Source organism: Eschrichtius robustus, chromosome 19 (assembly GCF_028021215.1).
Source record: "Eschrichtius robustus isolate mEscRob2 chromosome 19, mEscRob2.pri, whole genome shotgun sequence".
Taxonomy (NCBI): Eukaryota; Metazoa; Chordata; class Mammalia; order Artiodactyla; family Eschrichtiidae; genus Eschrichtius; species Eschrichtius robustus.
This window is the reverse complement of record NC_090842.1, coordinates 69075153-69094546: the sequence shown is the minus strand read 5'-3', so window position 1 is coordinate 69094546 and position 19394 is coordinate 69075153. Positions and strand designations below refer to the sequence as shown.

Sequence of the window (19394 nt, the reverse complement as noted above, 5' to 3'; positions counted from 1 at the left end):
TTTATGAACCTGGATTCTTGCATCTTCCCATACTTAGAAAAACACTAAAACCATTAACTAAAATTCCTCGTGACTAGTGGCATGTGGGATCTTAGTTCCCTGACCAGGGATGGAACCTGCACCTCCTGCACTGGAAGTGCAGAGTCTTAACCACTGGACTGCCAGGGAAGTCCCCCGACCTCCCTTCTTTTCTCTTCAGAACAGTTTCTCAGAGCTATCTGAGAGGCTGTCTCCTGGGCGATAGTTCTCAGTAAGATACTGAATAAATTTGACTCACAGCTTTTATTTATTGTTCTTTACATGCATGTAACCAATGCAGGGGATACAGGTTCGAGCCCTGCTCCGGGAAGATCCCACATGCTGCGGAGCAACTAAGCCCCTGCGCCAAAACTACTGAAGCCTACGCGCCTTAGAGCCCGTGCTCCACAACGAGAAACCACCACAATGAGAAGCCCACGCACTGCAACAAAGGGTAGCCCCTGCTCTCTGAAACTAGAGAAAGCCCGTGTGCAGCAACGAAGACCCAACGCAGCCTCAATAAATAAATGATGCCTTTAAAAATAATAATAAAAGAAAGGAAGAGATGCAATACATGTCCTGCGTCCAATTTGTGCCTTAGGAGAGGCAGTCCATGGGCATTGCCGGGGTGAAGATTTTAGTGTAAGGGGTGAAGTCAACTCCAACTTCGAGGTCTTGGGTTGGGACAACGTCATTTGAACTGTTATCATCTGAGGTGAGGTCATCTCCAGCAACGAGCTCCTGGGCCAGGATGATGTTGTCTGGGATGTTGGATGGGAGTGTCTCTTCTAAGAGGGTACCCGCTTGAGTTGATGTGGACCTCAGCATTTGCCATGTTTAGTTGAAACAATGGCTTCCTTGGAGGGTTGGAGCTTCTTGAAAATTGATAAAAGTACTCAGACCAGTAGCAGAAAAATCAAGTCACAAGAATGGTGTGCAGCTGCACTTGACAGGTTTTTTTGTGGAGGAAGTTTAGGTTCAAATTATAACTCCGAAGTGAAAAAGGAATATCCTGGCAAGACCTCATATTGTGGCGTTAATACATGTGGAGACGTGTGATTTTGATTTAACTGTGAGGCAAGAGATTCCTAGAGGTTCTTGCTATTTTTACCGAGGGGACAATTTTTAAGTAATGACCCAACAGTTTATAATAAATGTGGAGATGTGGCCATTGTGAGCCAGGTCACCCCATGCTAAGATTCTTGCCTGAAGTTTGCCCAAGGGTGTTGTCCCTTGGGTCCTGTGTTCTATCAGGGATGTCCTGGCTAAAGGATGGAAAGAAGCAACATTTCACTGAGCTCCACCATGTCTGATGGTTGGCAGTGCTGTTCATCTTCCACTGCAGTTCACTCAGTTAATCCCAAGGGGCTCTCCAGGTAGACAAGGGGCCTGAATGGAGGTGACCTTCCAGCACCATGGAATCTGGCAAGTGACTAAAGACAGAGGATGCCACCACTCCTACAGGTGGAATATGCCAGAGGTTCCAGGTTTGTTTCCAGGCTGTTTTAATCTACAGAGGCCTCGGTAGCTGTGCTGAGATTGGACTGTGTTGTTACCATGACTCAAAGCATGATGGGCAGCTGAATACGGAGAGTCACAGGCTCAGGGTCTGTGACAGCCTCTATTTCCAGAAGACCCAGGAGGTAGCCAGTCATCGGTGGTTTTAATGGCAGACAGCATGGGCAGAGAAGGCCAGCTTCTTGTATCAGAAGCCCTTGGTCAACTTACAGCCATCATGTGTCCAGACTCCAGCAGGCTTAAGGAGAAATTGCCAAATCCTCTATGGTAGAGTTTCTGAGGGCACTATCAGGAGTGCCTGCTGATTTTAATTTGGAAGTAAAATTTGTAATGACGAATATGTTGGAGTAGCCAGGAAAAGGTGTATTGTATCCCTCTTAAGGTAGAAACAAACTGCAGTAGAGGCTATTGAAACAGGCACTGAACAGAACATGTCAGCCAAATCTATAGAGCAAAAAATATTCACCCGTTGTTGATTGAATAGAATCAGTAACTTTTACTGGGTATTGGATATGGAACCTTGATGGACAGGACCATAGCATTAAGGTTGCAGTAATCTATCAAGTGGTGCTCATTATTTTTTTCAGAGTTAAGAACAAGCAAAACTGGACTGTAAATGGAGAAGCAGTGGGGTATAATCACCATTTTATTACACATAAGTTTTAATCCTTGAAGGTCCTGTTTTGACTTACATGGGGTCACATTTATCAAGCCAATTTGTAAATGTCAAAGTCTTAATTTTAATCCATTTCTATTGTGTCAGAGCATCTATGCCCAATATGGAATATCTGAAAGCAATGGGTACTGTGACTATGGGAGACTGAGGCAAGGCTATGTCAGGGAGGGGGAAATTTCCCGCTCTACCCCTCTTGAGTTCTTGTGGCTGGACTAATAATAAAATTGACACAAGGGACTTCCCTGGCCGTCTAATGGTTAAAACTCCATGCTTCCACTCCAGGGGGCATGGGTTAGATCCCTGGTCCAGGAACTAAGATCCCGAATGCCGCGCAGTGTGGCCAAAAAAAAAAAAAAAAACCTGACACAAGACAGATTAACAGGACAAAAAGAAACACTTTAATTCATGTGCACTGAGGTCTCATAGGAACATGTCTCTTCCGTCAGTGTTTTTGTTCTAATCCCAAGTGTGAAATGTGAAACAAAATGGAGTCACTTATGTCAAGGCTTTTAAAATGGTGCTGTGGGACTTCTCTAGTGGCTCAGTGGTTAAGAATCCGCCTGCCAATGCAGGGGACACGGGTTCGACCCCTGGTCCGGGAAGATCCCACATGCCACGGAGCAACTAAGCCCGTGCACCACAGCTACTGAGCCTGCAAGCCACAACTACTGAAGCCCACACACCTACAGCCTGTGCTCCGCAACAAGACAAGCCACCTCAATGAGAAGCCCGTACACCGCAACGAAGAGTAGCCCCCCCTTGCCGCAACTAGAGAAAGACCACGTGCAGCAATGAAGACCCAACACAGCCAAAAATAAACAAACTTTTAAAATATAAATAAATAAAACATTTTTTTTAAAGTGTTAAAAAAAAATAAAATGGTGCTGGGAGTCCATTAAGGAGGTGAACCTGACACACGTCCTCAACGGGTAGAACCATGAACTTCTGATCTGGGCCAAACCACAAATCTTCCAAGAGCTCTGCAAGAACCTGTCACAGTAACGGACTTTGACCTCCCTTCAGTGATGGACTTAGCAGTCAATCATGTTCAGCCAAGACTATTTTCTGCCTCCAATTCCAATTAAAATTCTTTGTAATGCAAACCTCCTTTCCTTGTCTTTATAAGCCCCTCAGATCTGTTGCACAACAATGTGAATGTATCTAACCCTGCTGAACAGTACATTTAAAAATGGTTAAGATGATAAATTTAATGTTATGTATTTTTTACTACAATACAAAGAAAATAATCTTAAAGAAAAATACAGATAAGTCTTTAAAAGTAGAGAAACTAGGACTTCCCTGGTGGCGCAGTGGTTAAGAATCCGCCTGCCAATGCAGGGGACACGGGTTCAAGCCCTGGTCCAGGAGGATCCCACATGCTGCGGAGCAACTAAGCACATGCGCCACAACTACTGAGCCTGTGAGCCACAACTACTGAGCCCGGGTGCCTAGACCCCGTGCTCCGCAACAAGAGAAGCCACTGCAATGAGAAGTCTGCGCACCACAATGAAGAGTAGCCCCCACTCGCTGCAACTAGAGAAAGCCCGTGCGCAGCAACGAAGACCCAACGCAGCCAAATATAAAAATTAATTAAAAAAACAAAAGTACTTGTAACATCCAGCAAAACCCATCAAAAACATAAATTAATTAATTAATTAATTAATTAATTAACTAATTTAAAAGAGTGAAGAAACTATCGCAGCTGCAGGGAGAAAGTTGCAGACATCAGTCAGAGATATGGCAGTATGATAAGGGCGTTTGATGCCCTATTGCTGGTTTTGAGATAACAGCTTTGTGCTAGGACGGGAGAGGAACCGTAGGAGCTAAGGACAGTACACGTCTGACAGCCAGCAACCTTAGTCCTGACTCAGCAAGATGGAAAGGTCAGAGCTGTCACTCACACAAAAACCTCTTTGAAGAAACTGGGACTTCGCAGATGCCCTCAACACAACCAGAGAGCATCTAGGGAGCTGAGAGTCCTCAGTCCTACAACCACATAGAATTGAACTCTGCCAACAACCCAAACAAGCAAGAATCTGGTTCCCCAGAGCCTCCAGAAAGGAACACAACCTGCCAGCATGCAGGAATACCTAGAGCCCCAGGGACGGGGGGAGAGCTCTGCCTCTGGGTGACTGCATTAGTGTCCAGATGACTCCTTTCCACACCTGCATGGATGTTACCCCTGCAGTTACTGTCCTGGCATCAAACATCAATTTGATTCTTCTGACTCCGATTAAACATTATCCCTAAGTTATTGATGTGATGGTTTCTACTAACCTGGACTGGGTGATTATCCTCCTCACTCAGATGAAAGATGGGATCCTGGGAAACTCCTCACTTCTTTGTTTTTATACTTTCACTTCAATCACTGGAAGAAGTCTCACACCCACAGACCAAATCCTCAACCAACTTGCCCTAGCCAACTGCTTAGGTCTTTTCTCCAAAGGGATCCCTCAGGAAATGACAGTGTTTGGACTGAAATATTTCCTGGTCATTGCTGGATATAAACTCGTGTTCTATTTTCATAGAGTAGCCAGAGGGGTTTCCCTCAGCACTACCTGCCTCCTTGGTGGCTTCGAAGCCTTAAAGCTTTGCCCCAGTAGCTCTAAGTGGATGGAGCTCAAAATTAGAATCTCAAAGTACATTGGCTTTTGCTGTTCCTTTTGCTGGATCCTGACTCTCCTAGTAAATACACATATTGCTATAAAGGTGCATGGGGCTTCCCTGGTGGCACAGTGGTTGAGAGTCTGCCTGCCAATGCAGGGGACACGGGTTCGAGCCCTGATCTGGGAAGATCCCACATGCCGCGGAGCAGCTGGACCCGTGAGCCACAATTACTGAGCCTGCGCGTCTGGAGCCTGTGCTCCGCAACAAGAGAGGCCGCAATAGTGAGAGGCCTGCACACCGCGATGAAGAGTGGCCCCCGCTTGCCACAACTAGAGAAAGCCCTCGCGCAGAAACGAAGACCCAACACAGCCATAAATAAATAAATAAATAAATAAATAACAAATACTTAAAAAAAAAAAAAGTAAAAGTCTATTAATTAAAAAAAAAAAAAAAAAGTGCATGGCCCAAGCAATGCCAAAAATATAAGTTTGGGAAAAGTACATAAATACTGTTCTGGGCCCACTCCCGACAGACGTACAAGCTCTTAGCTTTTGACATGCCTTCCTCATTAAGCTTAATCATTTCTAGCTTCTGATTTAAAGTGAAAGATGTGAAGTGACTCCAACCTTTCACTGGAACACTGGAGGTTATTGTAGGGTTATTAATTGGCCTAATTTCAATACTGTTGTGTCTCAGGGAATAGGGAGGCCAAAGAGAGAGAGAAAGACAGGGGAATGGCCAATCAGTGGAGCAGTCAGAACACACATTTATCAATTAAGTTCACCATCTTATAGGCTTACAGCTCATGGTGCTCCAAAACAATTACAATAGTAACATCACAAAAATAAAAAACAAAGTAACAAAAAAACCAACTGGGAATTTTCTGGCAGTCCAGTGGTTAGTACTCTGTGCTTTCACTGCTGAGGGCCCGGGTTCAATGCGTGGCCAGAGAACTAGGATCTCACAAGCTGCATGGCACAGACAAAAAAAAAAAAAAAGTAACATCAAAGATAACTAATCACAGATCTCATAAGAAGTATAATAATAATGAAAAAGTTTGAAAACTTGTGAGAATTACCAAAATGTGACACAGAGATACAAAATGAGGAAATGCTGTTTGAAAAATGGTGCCAATAGATTTGCTCAGTGCAGGGTTGCCACAAACCTTCAATTTATTAAAAAAAAAATACAGTATCTGTGAAGCACAATAAAACAAGGTACGTCTGTAGTCTGCCTTAAAGAACAAATATATTTTTGAGAAAATTGATAAAATTCAGCACTGATAAAATATTTATCACACTTTAAAATATTTTTATTTTGTGTGAGAAAGTTATTGTCATTATGGAAATACTCTTACATTTTAGAGAAGCATTCTCAAGAAACTATGCATTAAACAACACAATCTCTGGGTTTTAAGTAAAAGAACCCACTAATGTGCATGAGAGATGAAACACGAATGACTATAAACAATGACAGAAGGTTGGGGATCCATAAGACAGTCTTTTCTACTTTTGTGTATATTTGAAAATAGCAATTACAAACAGTAGACTATATCCTGTATCAGAAATCTTATAAGTTGAAAAGCACAAATTTAAAAAGGGCTTAAGGAAATTTTATGCATCAAAACATCAAAATTGACATTTTTAATATATACATAAGTCAATTATATATCAATTAAACTCTTTTAAGTTACAAATATTGAAACATCATCACTCTCTAATCATTTCTCTGTTTAGAATGGTGTGATACTGCCAACTCTTCCCAACTCTATTCAGTGACATCAGGTTGGTAGTTTGAAATTGTTCATGGTATTTATACCAAAGAAACTGGCAAACACTACAAACCAAGGCTTGATTTATAGTATTACTGAATGCAGTATATTGAATGTCTACACTTAGAAAAGTGATGGAGAATACGTTAATAACGCTGATGAAACTTAAATGTTTGGTATAGGTGTCCATACACTGTGCATTCCATCAAAAAAAAAAAAAAAGTAAAAAATAACAAAATATTCTTCCAGTATTCAAAAACAATTATCCCACGAAGCAAAGAAGTCACTCACATCATTGAAGAATAAGTAAAATACCAACATGTCTTTGTTGTTTGTCTTATTGTAACTAAAAAGCAAATAGCCAAATTCACAAAATAGAAAATAGGACAAAGAAAAGAATAGACATCTTACTAAAGAAGATATATACAGCAAACACATGAAATAATGCTCAACGTTGTAAATCCTTAGGGAAAAGCAATTAAAACCAGTGGATTACCTCTACACACTTATTTTAAAGGGGTAAAATTAAAGAGTAACCTTACCAGGTATTGACAATGGTGTGAAGGAATTAGAAGTCTCACACACTGCTGGTGGGAATGCAAAAAAACACAAACATTTTAGATTACAGTTTGGCAATTTCTTAAAAAGTCATGCTATTCACCTACCCCACGACTGAGGTACTGCACTCTGAGTTATTAATACAAGAAAAATGAAACATATCCATATAAGTAATTGTAAACTAATGTTCATATCAGCTCTTATTTACAAAAGCTAAACACTGGAAATAACTGAAATATCCATAAACAGATGAATGGATGAACATAGTCAATTATACATGGAAGAGAAAGCTTCCATTTCTAAGAATTCTTAGAAATAAGAATGTTCATGTAAGTACAATGAATGATTCTCAAAGTAATTATGTAGCATCAATGAAGCCAGAAAAAAAAAAAGTAAACACTTTATGATCAATCATAACATTCTAGAAAATGCAATCTATTGTAAAGGAATGTAAATAAATGGTTGTCTGTATGGCCAGGGAGAGCAAGGAGACTAGAAAAGGGCATGAGGAAAATATGCTGGTGACAGATATGCTCATTATCATGATAATAATTATGGTTTCACAAGTGTATACATATGAAAACTTATCAAATTGTACACTTTAAATACGTACATTTCTATGCCCATTATACCATCATGCAGGTTTAAAAAGTGGTTCATAATAAAAATCTAAATATCCCACTCTTCAGAAACTCACTCCACTATCTCATTCCTCATGCCTTGAGGTGCAGCCTCTCCTCAGGGACAGGAAATACTGGCAAACAGTGAAGGCCATTTCCGGCTGAGTCAAGAGGACTGCTGGCTGGGTCACAAAAACCACATGCCTGGACCACAGTATCTCACCATCCTTCTTCTGTTGCCTGTATAGCAATGGCCTTGAGGTCAACAGCTCAGAAAGGCTAGAGGGATCCCCCAAAACCTTATTTTGTCTGCCAATGACTTCACAACGTAAACATACCTGGAGGTCCTGAGATTTCTGGACACACTCATCCTGCAGTCCTTGTCAGTAGAACATTTGTGGATGTACCTTTAGAAGCGGTACGTTCCACGTAGCTTGCTGCAGTCTCCTCCACTCCCTAGTAACCAGTGTTTCTGTACCAATTGCGGTCTTCCCTGCCCCTGCAGCCTTACAATTATGGACACTAGCTTATGGAATTCCAGGTATCAGGGTATATGGTTGCTTTGGAGGAGAACTGGGGTTAAGATTTCCCTCAGTAGTGCTGGCCATTGTGTGTTACCCCCTGTGCGCAAGAAAAAAAAGAATCCATGTTGTCTCCAGAAGCACTAGAATGCACAGACCTCTGGCATCCAGGCAAAAAATTATAACAACAAAGTAGTCTTTCCTAGGAGGCCTTGGCAGCAATGCAAACTAGGCCAAAACGAGAGCCCTATATTTGGCCATCGTACCATGTCCTCTGAGGCACCCAAAGTTTGGATCTCCACGAAAGTCATTTACCCTCAAGTTGATGGTCCTATTGTGCTTTCAAACTATTACACACAGTGAAGAGCATTTCCAAAATTAAGGTGCTTAAACAAAAAGGCCTTTATTATTACACAAACCAAAGCAACGTGTAACAGGCAATTTCTGGTTGGGTGACTTGGAAGCTGGAAACATTCATCACAACTACCCGAGACCAACTGTGTCCTTGAAAAAGCTAGTCCTTCTCTGCAAGCTGCCAGCAGAACTCAGACAGCGTTCTCAGGGCCAACACAGGTCAGGTCCATGCCCTAACTTGTCAGAGAAAAGGGAATGAAGACTCCATAAGGGCTCAGGATACTCACGATTTCCTCCAACAAACGGGACAGCACAGAGGCCAGTTGCTCTGAGCATACTACGCTTGTGACTGATGCCAACTGTGAGGGCCTGCCAGATGCTAGAGGTGAGATAGTTTCTGCCAGAGAAACTTGCAGTGACCTTGGGCAGGTTACACATGCTTCCCACACAACCGTGAAATTTATGGTGAATCAATCCCTAGTCTGTGGATATCCTGACGTGAGATTCAATTCACGCAGATGGTTCCTCACAGAGACTTTCGTCCAATACAATGATGCTAAGTAAGAAAAAAGCACATTCACTGCATGTGCAAGACCTTTTTCCAGTGTGAACTCTTTGGTGTTGACCAACGTCAGATTTGCAGGTAAAGGATTTCCTATACTCACTGCATGTGAGCTCTCCTGTGTCGAAGGAGACCAGAGCTCTGAGTAAAGGATCTCCCACATTCACTGCAATCAAAAGGTCTTGCTCCAGTGTGCACCGTCTGGTGTCGAATGAGGTGGGTTTTGCGGCTAAAGGATTTCCCACATTCACTGCACTCATAAGGCCTTTCTCCTGTGTGAACTCTTTGGTGCTGAATGAGGACAGATTTCTGGCTAAAGGCTTTCCCACATCCACTACACTCATAAGGCTTTTCTCCAGTGTGAACTCTTTGGTGTTGAATGAGGACAGATTTCTCACTAAAAGATTTTCTGCATTCGCTGCACTCATAAGGCCTAACTCCAGTGTGAGCTCTCCAGTGTCGAACGAGGTGGGTTTTACAGTTAAAGGCTTTCCCACATTCACTGCACTCATAAGGCCTTGCTCTAGTGTGAGCTCTCTTGTGTCGAAGGAGGCCAGAACTTTGGCTAAACGATTTCCCACATTCATCGCATTTATAAGGCCTTTCATTAGTGTGAACTCTCTGGTGTTTAATGAGTATGGATTTCTGGATAAAAGATTTCCCACATTCACTGCACTCATAAGGCCTTTCTCCAGTGTGAACTCTTTGGTGTTGAATGAGGTCAGATTTCTGGCTAAAAGACCTCCCACATTCACTGCACTCATAAGGCTTTGCTCCTGTGTGAACCCTCCAGTGTCGAATGAGGTGGGTTTTACGGCTAAAGAATTTCCCACATTCACTACACTCATAAGGCCTTTCTCCAACGTGAATTTGCTGGTGCTGAACAAATCTGTATTTGCATTTGCTACACTCATCAAGACTTTCTCCAGTGCAGACTCTCTGGTGGTGAAGTGTATGAGTGTTGCCAAAAACTTTCCTGCATTCAATCCACTTGTTATGACTTTTCCCATTGTTTAAGGCCTCCCCAGACTCAATGCTGCTGCGTGGCTTCTCACTGTTGGGAGTGGTCTGGTGCTGATGAAGGCCCAAGGTAGCTAGGAAGTCTTTTCCATCCTCCCCACAGGGGAAGGGCTTCCCTGACACATGGAGTCTGCAGCTCGTCACAATCGAGGCCCTGTCCACGTCCATTTTAAAGTTTTTCTCTCCATTGCCATGCTCCTGATACTGGTGAAGGCTTGCATTCAACCAGAAGCCGCTGGACCCCCCACCAAAGTATGGTTTCTGCCCAAGATATGCTGCCTGGAGCTCAGTCAGCTGCAAAATGTCTTTCAAGACTGAGACACACTTCTCACAGGGATGAGTCTTCTGGGTCGATGGAACTGACTGAGAAGTCCTGACTTGTGATTCTCCTCCAGAAACACTCTGCTCAGAAGGGATCTCCTCATCCTCTCCTCCACACTGACAATCTGAAAGCAGAGGAATGCTAATAAAGTGCTAATGAATCCATGGGAATGTTTTCAGGATGAGGCACTAATTTGAAGGGAGGGCTGCTCTGCAGTACTGGGCCCCTAAAGATCACAGAAGGTGGGTAACTTTCCAGGACAAAGGGCACAAATACAGGGTGTAACACAGGGAGGAGAGGCAGGATCACTTACTCCCTCCTCTGCCAACAGCCTTCAGCAAGATCTTGTCAGCTGGGAACATGTCCATACTATGCAGAAGGATGGCTGTGTCCAGGCCCAGGGAAATACAATTGGAAGTGAGTAGCTGGTTTTCAAGGACTATTTAAGAATGTGTGCACACCTCACAACACTTTACAGGCATATGTCGTTATCATGGCACTTTGTTGTATTGCCCTTTGCAGATACTGCATTCTGGTTTTTTTCTTTACAAATTGAAGGTTTGTGGCAACCTTACGTCCAGCAAGTCTATCGGTGCCATTTCCCCAATAGCATTTGCTCACTTTGTATCTCTGTGTCACATTCTGGTAATTCTCACAATCTTTCAAACTGTCCCATTATTATTTGTTATGATGATCTGTGATCAGTGATCTTTGATGTTACTACTATGACTCACTGAAGGTTCAGACAATGGTTAGGATTTTTTAGCAAAAAAGTACTTTCAAATTAAAGTAGGTATATTGTTTTTTAGGCATAATTCTACTGCACTTAATACACTAAAGTATAATGTAAACATAACTTCTATATGCACTGGGAAACAAAAAAATTCGCGTGACTCACTGTATTGCAGTGGTCTGGAACTGAACCCACATCTCCGAGGTATCTGGATAAGTGTAAGTCACTGCGGGAGAAACTACAGATGGTGCAGTGGAGAGGGACATGATGCATACAGGTCTGGAAGGTGGGGACAGTCAGAAACTGGAAATGACAAATCAGAAAAGTGTCAAGTATGCAGAAGAAAGTGTAGAAATGATTTGCGTCCAGTGGCACTTGCACCAAAACACTGGTGGACACAGGGTAGCTTCCCAGTATGATTAAACACAGCCTCATTTTCATGCCCTCCCCTCGTCCCCCCTCCAGTTGCCACTCACCAGGACCAGGTCTCCTCTGAGACCAACTTGCCATGTTCACGCTGTAAAGCAATCAGGGCTCTCCCCACACACCCCCCCCCCCCCCCCCAGTTCTGTAACTACGTGAGACCGGAATGAAACAAGTCCTTAGGGAAAGATAGGACATGTGAGTGGTCAGCACTGGCTCAGAGCAACTCAGGAAACAGCAGACCACAGGAAAGGAAAGAATATTACAACAAAATCCCAAAACAGGGTCTTTCAAGAAAAGCATATATATAAGTAGTGACAATGACAATGCCTGCAATCCTGATATAGGCAGTCACAAGAAAGTCTTAAAATTAAAAGTTCTCATCACAAGGAAAAAAAATGTGTAGCTCTATATGGTGATAGATGTTAACTAGACTTACTGTTGTGAGCATTTTGCAATATATACAAATACCAAATCATTATGTAATACACCTGAAACTAATATGTCCTATGCCAATTATATCTCAAAAAAAAGAGGAAAGGGGAAGAATCTGGGGCACAAGGTACCATAGATCTGGACACAGTCATCTTGCCAAGGAGAGGAAAAGAAATGTGAGCTCTATTAGGCTGACTGCCAGACTGACTCCCAGACACTTCCCTGCATTCCTCGGGGTATCAGACATTGGGGCTGCTTGAGGAGTACAGTGCTCGGGGCAGTGTACACAGCTCAGCACTGGCACCCACAGCACATATGCCAGGCAAGTGGGGAAGTTAGCAGAGACCATGGTCTAGCCATGGAATGGACAGAGCTGCCTCTTGGACAGGGCGAAACACAGAGGACAGTTGAGGACACTGGGAGGAATATGAAGGCCTTACCCAGGGATGTTGTAAGTGTAAAGTTCTCCAGCATCACATCATGGTACAGGAACCTCTGTGCCTCATCAAGGAGCCCCCACTCCTCCTGGGAGAAGTAAATGGCCACGTCTTCAAAGGTCACACAGGCCTGCCATGATGGGGACAGTTTGTTCCATGATCAGCTTCTCTCACAGGACCCCAAGTTCATCCACCCACCCACTCCTACCCTGCTCACCACCCCCCACCACTTTCTCATCTCAGAGGAGATACCAGGCCCTGGTGTCACTGATGTGCACACTCTTCTCATGGTCCCTTTGATTACCCTGTCCACCCACAGCACCAGGCAGGTGGGCAGACAGATGATATCTATGCTCTGGGCCTGGCACACAGGGAAGGACTCCCTCTTACGAGGCAATTCTCCTAGGGTGTCCCAGATCATGCCTCCCGGACATAACCAAGGGTGTGGGCTCACATTTCACCCTTATGTCCTCAGTGCCAGGGCCCTCAGGCCATCAGCTTATACTCCCTTTCCACATCACTCTTTGTACAACGTGACTCTTTCACAGTCACCACCTCTTTCCTGCCCTGCAACACAGGCATCTGCCTCTCCTTCCTACGTGTCACAGAACACGTGGCATATACAGAGTGCTCAGCAAATTCAAACAGAATCCAACTACCCAGACCTCCACTGGTCCCCACTGCCATTGGCAGTCCTGCCTGACTCTGCTCCTTGCTTCAACCTCAGCCACCCAGAACTACTTGTGGATCTCATACAGCCATGTCCCTCTTCCACATGAGCTACACTTGATGTGCTCTCCCGTCACAGACTTCCTCTCCTTTCCTAACCATCATTCAAAACAGAGTGCCAGACACTTTCCACCCCAGGTCCAGTGACTCTCCCAGATGACCACTTGTGCCCCTTAAACTAATCCACCAACCTGACTAAAAACCCCCAGAAACAGAAGGTCACAGCAAAACCCTGGTGAGCCCATAGAGCAGTGAATAAGCAGTAGTCCTGGCCTCACTGTCAATCTTGCCTCAATTGCTCCTTTGCCGCCATTTCCATCTCATGTGCACTCATCCCTCAGAAATCTAAATCACCTGGTAGCTCATCCTCTTTCCCACACTGTTCCCACGACCACTTATCTCCTTCACCTATGTTTGTGATGTCTATCATACTCCACCTTGGTGCCCAAGGACAAGGCCCAGCCCTCAGACCCCGCTCTCCCCTTCCTGGGCTATTATTAACACTATCATGACCAAGATTATCGCCACTAAATGTGACCCACAGTGTTATGGACTGAATGTATGCATCCTCCCAAAATTTGTTATGTTGAAGCCTTAACCCCAAATGTGATGGTAGTTGGAGGCATGGCCTTTGGGAAGTAATCAGGTTTAGATTGGGTTGTAAGAAGGAACCTTTATAAGAGGAAGACAGGCATCTCTTGCTCTTTCCACTTCCTTCTACCAAGAAAAGTCTACGTGAGGATACAGGGAGAAGGGAACCATCTGCAAGATGGGAAGAGAGTCCCTCACCAGGAATCCAACCTGCCAATACTTTGATTTTGGACTTCCCAGCTTCTAGAACTGTGAGAAATAAAAAGTATTCTGTTCTAGCCATCTAAGCCAAGACACACAGCTCCACCCTGGTCCACATACTATCCACCACCTTCTTCAGGTGTCTGTCCTGAAACCCTCCCCAGAGACCTAGACCTGTGTGTCCAGCTGCCCACTTAATACCTCTACTGATTTGTTCTCTGAAACATCTCATACACTTAACATGGCCAAAACAAAAACCCTAATACCGATTGAAAATTAATTCTGGGGCTTCCCTGGTGGCGCAGTGCTTAAGAATCCGCCTGTCAATGCAGGGGATACGGGTTCGATCCCTGGTCTGGGAAAATCCCACTTGCCACGGAGCAACTAAGCCTGTGCACCACAACTACTGAGCCTGCGCACCACAACTGCTGAAGCCCGCGCACTCTAGGGCCCACGCACCACAACTACTGAGCCCACGTGCTGCAACTACTGAAGCCCGTGTGCCTAGAGCCCATGCTCCGCAACAAGAGAAGCCATCACGATGAGAAGCCCGCTCACCGCAACGAAGAGTAGCCCCCCGCTTAGCACAACTAGAGAAAGCCCAGGCACAGCAACGAAGACCCAACGCAGTCAAAAAAAAAAAAAGAAAAGAAAAAGAAAATTAATCCTACTACCAAATTCCAGATCCCAACTGATGGAGCTTCCATCCCTCTGGCTGCTACACCCCAAAACCTTGCGGTCATCCCTGACTTCTACTCTCACCTTCAAAATCAGAAAATCTGAGCAGATCTAATGAAAAAATTGAATTCAGGATCTAACCATGTCTACCCCCTCCAAGGTCACCACACTGGTCCACATCATCAAGACTCACCTGGACTATTGCAGTAGCGTATTCCCTGGTTTTCCTACCACCTTCTTCACCGCCACCACCCCCCTCCCGCCCCATTCGGTTCTCCATTCTGCAGTCACAGGGAGCCTGATAAGAGCTGGGTCAGATCACCTCCCTCCTCCGCTCCAAACCTCCCATTGTTCCCATCACCTGCAGAATAGACACTCAACTTCTCAGAAAGCCATTCCAGTCCTGACTCCTGCCCCCTGCTCTCTGTTCCCATGAGAAACAAAGGAGACTTGAGATTCCCTTGAACTAGCTCAGTCTCCCTTGCAAGCACCTGCACATTCTGGTACCTATACGAGAGGCAACCAGTCTAACCCTCTGAACAGCTTTTGGAAAACTTCTGAAAGCCTAAATCAGGACAGTCCTTTTCTGTTCACAACTCTCAATGCTCCCGGCCTCCTGAAAATGGCAGCCTGGCATTCCAAGCGCGACTCTGCCTCACCTTCTCTGTTCCCTGAACACACAAGGCAGATCTCGGGGTTCCCGAATCCTCCGGCTCAACCCGACCTCCAAGCCTTTGCACCTGCCGGTCCCTCCGCCTGTGACCCTCTGCCACGCGCCATCACACCGTCAGAAACAGGGCCCCACCCACGGCCGCCTCACCGTCCTGGACACCGGGGCCTGGGCTGCGGGCACGAGAGCAGGCGCCCCGCACTCGGGGCTTTAGTGTCTGGTGGGGTGAGGGCGGTGAGGGCGGTGAGGGCCGGAGGACGAGCGTTTACCTGAGGCGGGTGCCTCAGCGCCGCCGCCGCCATCGGACTGTGGACGGGGCGGGGAACGGCGGGAGAGGAGGGGGAACGCGGGCACAGTGGACCTTATCCCAGGCCTGGCACGGACAGCGTCTCCTCTCCGACCTTCTCGGTCTCGACTCACAGCTGCGGAACCTGAGACCGAGCGAACACACCCCAAGTGCCTACAAAACGACCGCCACGAGGAGAATGCCGGAAGTCCCGCCCCTAGGCGATGCTCTCACAGGGAAGTGTCCTTCTCCTGAACTTTAATTGGCTTAACGCCGAAGGCCCCCGGCGCAGCGTCCTCTGGGAAATGTAGTTCCAACAGCTCTGGGACCGAGCGTGGAGCGCTGCTCACCTGAAACGCCAGGTAAAGTGGCCCGGTTAGAGCACCTGTGCAAAGATACCAGAACCCTGAGATAAAAGTTTGGGACATCGGCCTTTCTGTTTCAACCATCTTGAAGCCTGTGGAGGCCCGCTGGGAACAGGACTTCTGAAAGGACAAATATGCCTGGAAGGCTGTGGTCCAAGGCCATTTTTGCTGGCTATAAGCCCAGTCTCCGGAACCAGAGGGAGCACACAGCTCTTAAAATTGAAGGGGTCTGGGGCTTCCCTGGTGGCGCAGTGGTTGGGAGTCTGCCTGCTAATGCAGGGGACGCGGGTTCGAGCCCTGGTCTGGGAGGATCCCACATGCCGCGGAGCAACTAGGCCCGTGAGCCACAACTGCTGAGCCTGCGCGTCTGGAGCCTGTGCTCCGCAACAAGAGAGGCCGCGATAGTGAGAGCCCCGCGCGCCGCGATTAAGAGTGGCTCCCGTTTGCCGCAGCTGGAGGAAGCCCTTGCACAGAAACGAAGACCCAACAGAGCCAAAAATAATAATAATAATAATAATAAAATAAATAATTTAAAAGGTGCTAATAATTAAAAAAAAAAAATTGAAGGGGTCTATGCTCGAAATGAAACAGAATTCTAAATATCTAGGCAAGAGACGTGCTTACGTGTACAAAGCAAACAAAGTAACTCCTGGTGGAAAACCGAACAAAACCAGAGTAACCTGGGGAAAGGTACCTTGTGTTCACGGAGATAGTGGCATTGTTCGTGCCGAATTCCCAAGCAACCTTGCTGCCAAGGCCGTGGACACAGAATCTGTGTGATGCCGTATCCCTCAAGGATTTAAACTTATTGAAAAATGAATAAATTAAAGTGTGGAAAAACCCACAAAAAAAAAAAAATTGGGGGGACACCAAAATCTGATCTCTTTTATGAGAAGTGATTATTATTCCTACTGTTATAGCAGGGATTGCGTGGGCATGGGAAGTTGAGATTATTCCAGAAAAAGTTGTGAAATGAAAATCACTGAAAGCCACTAATGATTATGTACTTATTTAAAGATAATGGCTGGATAGCTCTGGGAAAATATCAGTAGAGGATTGAAAAACAAAAGTTAAGATCTCAAAGAAAACTGAACAGGACACACTGGAGTCTGAGAAGAGACAGTTATCTGAGCAGTGGCTATGCTGAAACTTTGGCCACTCAGGATTTTGTTTTAGAAATGTGATTATTTTTTCATTCGTGAAAACATTAATACTTTGAAGTATAGCTTAAAAGGACTTTCAAGGTAGCCTTGACAATAAAAAGCAAAAATGGATGTGGAATCTAGGGTGTCATGTTTAATAAATTTTTTAAAATTTAATTTTATTTATTTATTTTTGGGTCTTCTTTACTGCGCGCAGGCTTTGTCTAGTTGCCCCGAACAAGGGCTACTCTTCATTGCGGTGCGCGGGCTTCTCATTGCGATGGCTTCTCTTGTTGCGGAGCACAGGCTCTAGGTGTGCAGGCTTCAGTAGTTGTGGCTCGCAGGCTCTAGAGCGCAGGCTCAGTAGTTGTGGAGCATGGGCTTAGTTGCTCCATAGCATGTGGGATCTTCCCGGACCAGTGATCAAACCCGTGTCCCCTGCATTGGCGGGCGGATTCTTATCCAGTGCCCCACCACAGAAGTCCCTCAGTTCTTCAGTAAATGTTCAATGAGCATCTACTGAGTTTTAGGCACTACTGTAGGTGCACAAGAAAAGTCAGAAAACAAGACAGACAAGCCTGCCCTTGTGAGTTTTCGACCATTTAAGGAACACAGACAGGAAATATGAAGGAAGTACTAAATTAAAAGTACATTAGAATGAAAGAGGAGAGGTGAAGATGCCCTCTTAGGGCCTTGGGATGCAGGTAAGTCTGGGTTGCAAGGTTGGGGCGGCGTTTGGCCACAGTACTTTGAGGATAGCAGGAAGCCTCGGTGATGGGTACATTGTCCTGGACAGGTCCTGCTCCCTCAGGCCAGTCCCGAGATTGTCTCAGCAGTTGTGTGGTAAAGGGCTGGCACTGTTCTCAGCCAGAGTCCAGGGCTCACCCTGGTGGCTTGACCCCCACACAGGACCCCTCTGCCAGCTTGGACAACTGGGAAAAGTGGAGACTATGCCCCAAGTGTGACAGGTGGTAAAGGAATTGGACAAAGCTTACTGGCCTAGAAGTCACTCAAGAGGCAGGTGGTGCTGAGGGATACCCCTCTGCCCATTCAGTGTAAATAGAACTTTACATCCAAAATCATACAGGCAGTATTGCAATCCAAAAGCTGCTATTATCAGAGGGATTTCTTTGGAGGGAAAGCACCAAAGAGCTGGCCATGACCAGCTGATTAAGAATCAAGTCAGTGGATGGAAGAATGTATACAGTGACCAAAGTGAAGTTATACAGATAAAGGAGTGAGAAAGTTCCAAGCATCCCAGCCTTAGTCTGAATGAGGAAATTAATACTCACATTTAGATTAGTAAAAACCATTATTTCTAAATTTAGAGGGAATGTTGGAGTTTAATATTATTGCAATCAGAGGACTCTGGAAACTATAAAATATTGAGTACCTGTTATTAGAGCCAGTAAACTTGTTTGCTCTCCTAACAATTATTCCAACTTTATATAAATGTTAAAAGCAGATTTTTTCACAAGCACAAAACTATTTTTGCAGCATTTTTGGTAATAACCAAGATTGAATAAATCAGGGTGCATCCTCCTAAGAGAGCACTGGGCAGCTGTGGACATGAGTAAGTTATTTCAACTATGCAGACCTAAACTGTCAGTAACTATCAGAATACTTTGTGCAGGTAGCTTTATTTTGGCAAGAAAATGAATATAATTCATATAGTTTATGCATTTCTATATATTTATGCATTTGTATCTTAATAATGGAAAAATAAAAACCGTATACAAGGGGCACCTGTGAGATGAGGAGAAGGAAGAGGACAGAGGAAAAAGGATGAAACTATAGCGCTCAGAATGTACTTGTTTTGTTTTTGTTTTAGAATTATGTAATTATTGTGCCTGAATAGATATAACAAAATAGTTTAAGATATAGTCACATAAATGAAAACAAAACTAAAATAAACCTGTGTACCAAACTTTGTATTTAACCAAAAAAGGAATTATTTCCAATGAAAACTAAAGTCAATATGACAGTGTTCTACGTTAATAAATAAGAGAAGGAAATAAAGATAAAACATTTCCATGATAATATTTTCAGTAAAATAATTATTTAAATTCTGAAATTACATACATGTTGTTTCTAAAAACTTCTTGAAAGAAATGGCATATGGGCAGATGTGCAAACAGGAAAAGGCAAAAACATAGT

The 19394-nt window shown here is 44.6% G+C and overlaps 1 protein-coding gene and 1 pseudogene across 1 annotated transcript in view; one reads left to right on the top strand and one right to left on the bottom strand.

Moving 5' to 3' along the window:
* Positions 1-19394, bottom strand: part of LOC137753617 (zinc finger protein 530-like) — a 35903-nt gene that overhangs the window by 7440 nt on the left and 9069 nt on the right. Inside the window, exons 2-3 of the mRNA XM_068528903.1 lie at positions 12579-12705; positions 9312-10671 (exon numbers count right to left, since the gene is read on the bottom strand). Of these exons, the coding sequence (XP_068385004.1) occupies positions 9312-10671; positions 12579-12705 (1487 nt within the window). The remainder of the gene's footprint in view (positions 1-9311; positions 10672-12578; positions 12706-19394) is intronic.
* Positions 16230-16898, top strand: LOC137753430 (large ribosomal subunit protein eL33-like; annotated as a pseudogene).